Raw genomic sequence first — 5,563 nt, forward strand, 5'->3', positions numbered from 1 at the left:
CCCCCCAACTTTAAAAAGCATCCGTATGACACTAACTTTACACATTTGTCGCAGTCAAGAATAACTGTCCAACCTGTTCTATCGATCACCTGTCAAAGATAATCATCTGTACAACATACCTCTCCCCCGCCCCATGACGGTTCTTTAAAAAATTATAATGACACTTTCCCAGAATGACCACTTTTTGTCGTCTGTAAATGCGATTGCAACAGTCAGTTTAGCGTGAACAGTCGTCAGTAACTGCGATGGCAACAGTCAGTTTAGCATGAGCGACCAACTGTAACTGCGATTGCAACAGTCAGTTTAGCGTGAGCCACCAACTGTAACTGCGATGGCAACAGTTAGTGTAGCGTGAGCCACCAACTGTAACTGCGATGGCAACAGTTAGTTCAGCGTGAGTGATCGATGTCTCCCTCACCTGACAAACTCTTCCTCGACCAGTGGCGGGTCCCACAGTTTGTGAATCGGCAGCTGAACGACAGAGAGGAGAAGCTGCAAGCCTTGCTGGCGCTCGTACTCCCAGTCCATGTTCATCGCAGTGTTCGCCTGCTTCGTTTTTTTACCACGACCCTGAAAACACATGCAAGTTGTGACGAGGATGAAATCACAAAATCCTGACATTTATACAATGCTGCATAGTGTTGATGTGAGAAAATTAAGTCTCATTTACACAAGAAATAGAGGTGACAGTATGAACCACAGCAATGACACATTTTCTATCTTCTAGATATACAGAAGCAAATAAAATGATAAAAACAAAGAAAGTAAGAGAGATACTTCTGGAATGCCCACTCCCTGGTGGCTCTTGGTGCTTCATAATAACATGTGAGGCAGCGCTGTGAAATCAGGCGCTCTTCAAAATACAGAAATCCGAGAAACAGGCATTTTTCTGCCAGTTTGGACATTTTTATTTTTTGCCTTTACCTTTTTTATGTCCATATATAAAAACACATTTGTGTGTGAACTTTACTGAAAAACATTGATGAAAGGCACAAAATGTCATTTCTCTGTTTTCAAGGACTCTAGCCATTGGAGCCACCAAACTTTGGCTGCCATTTTCTCACTAATTTCCATACTGAAGCGAGGCGACCTCACTTCCTTCAATCGCAAATATCTTGAGTTCTTTTAAAGATAGATGGTTATTTATTTCATTTGAAGCAAGGTAAACAAATCAAATTTTAGATGATACCAATAACCCCACATGCCCAAAAATTGACGAGCGCCTGATTCCACGGCACAGTGACACAAATAATATTTCAACAGCTTACTCATGGACATTTGTAATGCACACCGGGCCATTCAATGTACAATCCTTTCAAACAGATACACACACCAGTAATCTGACAAAAGAGCGCACACACACACAAAGACAACTGCGGAGGCTGTTGTCGGAAAAGAATCAAACTAGATGGTAAAAAGATATTCAAAATAGACCAGTTTTAAATGCGGTCAACATGGGTGCCTCTATTAAATGTAGTGGAAGGACATTCCACACTGAGGGATCAGCTGTCGAAAATACCCTTCCTCCAATTCTAAAACATGATCACCATTGTCCATGAATCCTCATGGAAACACAATATTACTGACCCAGGTTTGTCAACCTTTTCAAAACTCAAGTCAGAGACACATAGCGTTATAAAACATCATGTTACAAAATAAACGGGGAAAGTTCCATCAAGAGGAATAGTTTTGAAGTAGTACGTAATGAGGCTCTTAAATTCCCGACTGCCAAATCCAGGACAGTCCCGGGAAATTTGGGACAGTTGGCATGCCTGCTGACCCCCATTTATATGAGCCTGTAGGCCCCACATTCTTCCGACAACAAACCTTTCCAGTCACAAGAGCCGAGGGCCGGATGGTCTCCGAGTCAAACAGTTCCAAAAACTGACACAGCAGATAGACGGACATCTTCAGGGTGTTCAGGTGATCTGGCACTTCCTCTCTGTCCAGGTCAGAAGCATCCAGAAATATTGTCAAGTTGGCAGCAAACATCTGGCAAGCTGCAGATAGATTGAATAAAAAATGTCATAGGAATGGTAACTTTATAAATTACAGCAAACTCATAAACAAAAATGAGACAGAAACGTTGTTCCAAAATTAAAGCTAGTTCAAATCTTCAAACACTAAAAGAATTAGAAGCAAATAAATGGGAACAGGTGTGTATCAAAATTCGTACCATTTGCTTTTTGGAACTAAATAAATGGTATGTGAACAGGACTCATTTGAAAATATTTCTTTCAAAACCGCTAGTTCTGTTCTGACTGGATTCTCAAACGTTGCATACAAAAATTCAGTATTGCTCTAATTTCATCAAACCCACCTTTGAGCAAGCCAAGCCAAGCTTCTTCCTTGACATTCACATCAAGATCTCTCTGCAAACTGCAAGGACAAAAGTTGTGAGACAGGGTGGACTTAACCACAGAAGACAGAACAGGTTCTAGATCAAAGTGCGAGAGACATAGTCATAGGAAACCAGAAGTAAATGTACAACACAAATTACAAGATTTCACTTTTAAAATATATTTGAAAAAAAAAAAAAAGGGAAACAGTGGAAGAAAGCTTTTAACAATTTGTCTCATTGATTATATGCGTTTTTTAAATACACAGCAGCACTCTTTCATAACAAGAAACTAATTCTAGACTGTACTGAGTGAAACATTCGCATGCTGTCACCTGTAGGCCAAAAACATGAAACATGATTTGTAAAACTGAATGAACAACAAAGAGAGAAAAAAAGCATTAATTAATCCGATATTTTCAAAAGTAATTTTATCATTGGATAAGTTTTCCATCTATTTGTGCAACACTCTGTACTTCTTTTCCTCTAGGCCATCCACATCTTTTACCTTTTTATAAAGGAAGTACTTTAGTAGAAGTTGGCTCAATCTCTCACCATTGACAATTGAATTATAACATGGACTTCCTCGCACTTATATAAACTGTATGACCCAAAGCCAACATTGAATTTCAAGACAAAAAGAAAAAAGTTAGGTGCCAAGTGTGCATGAACAAAAATCCTAAACTTTTCCAACCTATTGAAAACGTGTGTGTGGGGACCCAAAAGTTACGGATCACTTATTATCTAATACGTATATATATATATATATATATATATTGTGTCAAGATAAATTTTAAAATACATCACAATATGACATAAAAAAGTATAAATAGATAAATGTATACAAGCAGAAATGTCCTACTGATAACAGACTAGAAAACAATAACATGCACTTTGAATAAAGTCAAGACAACCTTAAACATCTGTATTTTGGAAGCAGCACTTCCGCAATAGGTTCTAGGGTTTTTTTCCTGGTCAATGGAACCAACACACTTACCACAACACACTGAACAGCGTGTCAAAATGTTTTCTCACACTGTGGGGGGTTCCTCGGCACGCTGACTTGAATTCTGAAACACATTTCCAACATGAGACAGGTTGAGAAACAATCAAACTTCCATGAAAATTACGCTGAGACTACAGGCTGAGAATAGCAACCCCCGGTGACGCTGGTCATGTCAGCAAAAGGAAAGGACAGGAGTGCTAAGGAACAAGACAAAAGAGATGAGAGCCAACAAAAGAATCAAAAATCTTTCCCATAATGCCAGGGATACACCCAGGTCAGACTTCTCAGGCTAAGCTTCAGATCAGACGGAACAGAAATCTAGTTGAAGTTGTAGCAAAAGCTGTATAAATTAGTGGAACTTGGTTGAGGAAAGGCCTAGAAGTTAACCAAATCAGTTAATTTTAGGTCTTTGGTAGAGGAGAAGCTAGACTGTGTAAGGCAATGAACAAAAAATTGATATTTTTAAGATATATATATCTGGACTTTTTCCTTCAACAACACCACATTATTCTGGACCTGCTGCTTCATTGTGATTGTTTATAACTAGAGATTATGGCCCCGGAAAAGTCTTTTGACACGACTTCCAACGAAAATTGTTATACCTCCAAGGTTGTCGCATTGAGTTCTGAAATTCATACGGGCACTTAAATCAAAAGTCCCAAATCAGATTCTTTTACTTTTATTGGGTACGCACAATTCCTCTTCAACTATTTTCTTAGTCTAAAGTACTCTGAGCCTGTGTGTCATCATCAGAAGAATCAAGACTTCCTCAACAAAATACAAAACTAAAGTTCAGATGTCTTTTCACAGCTATGACGAAAAAAAAGAATACTTTCAGGAACAGTCTCGCAAATGTATTTGTGTCACAACGCGATGGAATCAGGCGCTCATCAATTTTGGGGCATATATATGGAGTCAGTGGTATCTTAAAGCCAGTCCATTTGCCTTGCTTTCGATGAAACCAATACCCATTTATCCTGGATACAAGTCAAGAAATTTGCAATTGAAGAAGGTGGGGTCGCCTGGTTTTAGAGATAAAATTAGCGAGAAAATGGCCACAAAAGTGAAGTTATTTCCTTAGCTTGAGAGCCTGTGTAAACTGAAAACTTACAAACATCTTTTATGCATTTAAATGGGCATAAAAGAAGTTGAACCGAAAAACAAAAATTTGATGAAAATTCCAAAACCTGCGGAAAAATGCCAGTTTCTTCACTTTCATTATTTTGACGAGCGTCTGATTTCACCACGCCGCCTCACATAACCATAATATATATATATATATGTATATATTATATCTCTTCGCCACACAAGACCTCATCCATGCTAACCTTGCAACGCTGCAGGAATCTGCCTCAGAGTCAGCAGCTCCTCTACGCCGTATTCCCCAGCTCGTGACGTGTTCAACAAGTCATCTCGAGAAGAAGGGATTTTGAAATCCATGATGATGAGAGTGCTGTTGATGCATTAAAACAAAATAATTGAAAATACAGTATAATATCAACAAATGCAAAGAAAACTGTATGCTTCCCGGGAAGCTGAGAATGTTTCGGAGTGTACTTCTATGGTCTGCTGGGGTAATAATATAGTAGTGCATAGATAGAGCCTGCTGTTGAGCGGGGATATATGCGCTAGATACTCTATACAAATGCTATCTCTATTATTATTATTATTAAAACTGATAGAAAATGATTTCAGAGAATGAAATATGAAAACCGTCCATTTCATCAATTCGTAACCACAATATTTCTTGCGTATCATGAATAAATTTGTCGTAAAAAATTAATAAAATAAAACACACTGTAAATTTTTACTTTCACTCCCGCACACACGCACAGCTTCGGGGGTCAAACTGCAGTATTGTTCGCTGTACAGATCACACATGATGTATAGCCACCAAAACTGTCGCAAATCAACTATTTTCAAGAAAATTTCAAACCTAGAACTGTAAAATATCAAATTAATTAAGGCTTAAAACAGGGGGGCATGCCATTTTTTGACAAAGGCCACTTAATAAAGGTGTGTGTGACTTGTTCTTGAGTGTGCATCATGATATAAGTCTAAATTAACTTTCATTCATATTTTTGGCCTTTTTCTTGCTTTCAATAAGATTGATTGATTTGGTAAATTTTTACTTTCACTCCCGCACACAGATGCACTGTTTCAGGGGTCAAACTGACTGCTGTACTGTTTGCTGCAGATCACAGCAGAGGGGGGGAGGG

General features: G+C 38.5%; 1 protein-coding gene across 1 annotated transcript in view; it reads right to left on the bottom strand.

Annotated features, from left to right (window-relative positions):
- The window catches only part of LOC101860550 (condensin complex subunit 1), a gene marked incomplete at both ends in the record, with an annotated part of 38,508 nt that extends 33,711 nt beyond the window's left edge, over positions 1-4,797 (bottom strand). The window contains 5 exon segments of the mRNA XM_035973616.1: positions 419-570; positions 1,828-2,000; positions 2,321-2,379; positions 3,336-3,408; positions 4,673-4,797. Coding sequence (XP_035829509.1) covers positions 419-570; positions 1,828-2,000; positions 2,321-2,379; positions 3,336-3,408; positions 4,673-4,784 — 569 coding nt within the window.
- Between the last annotated feature and the right edge of the window lie 766 nt (positions 4,798-5,563).

Source organism: Aplysia californica, unplaced genomic scaffold (genome assembly GCF_000002075.1).
Source record: "Aplysia californica isolate F4 #8 unplaced genomic scaffold, AplCal3.0 scaffold01533, whole genome shotgun sequence".
In the NCBI taxonomy this organism is placed as follows: domain Eukaryota; kingdom Metazoa; phylum Mollusca; class Gastropoda; order Aplysiida; family Aplysiidae; genus Aplysia; species Aplysia californica.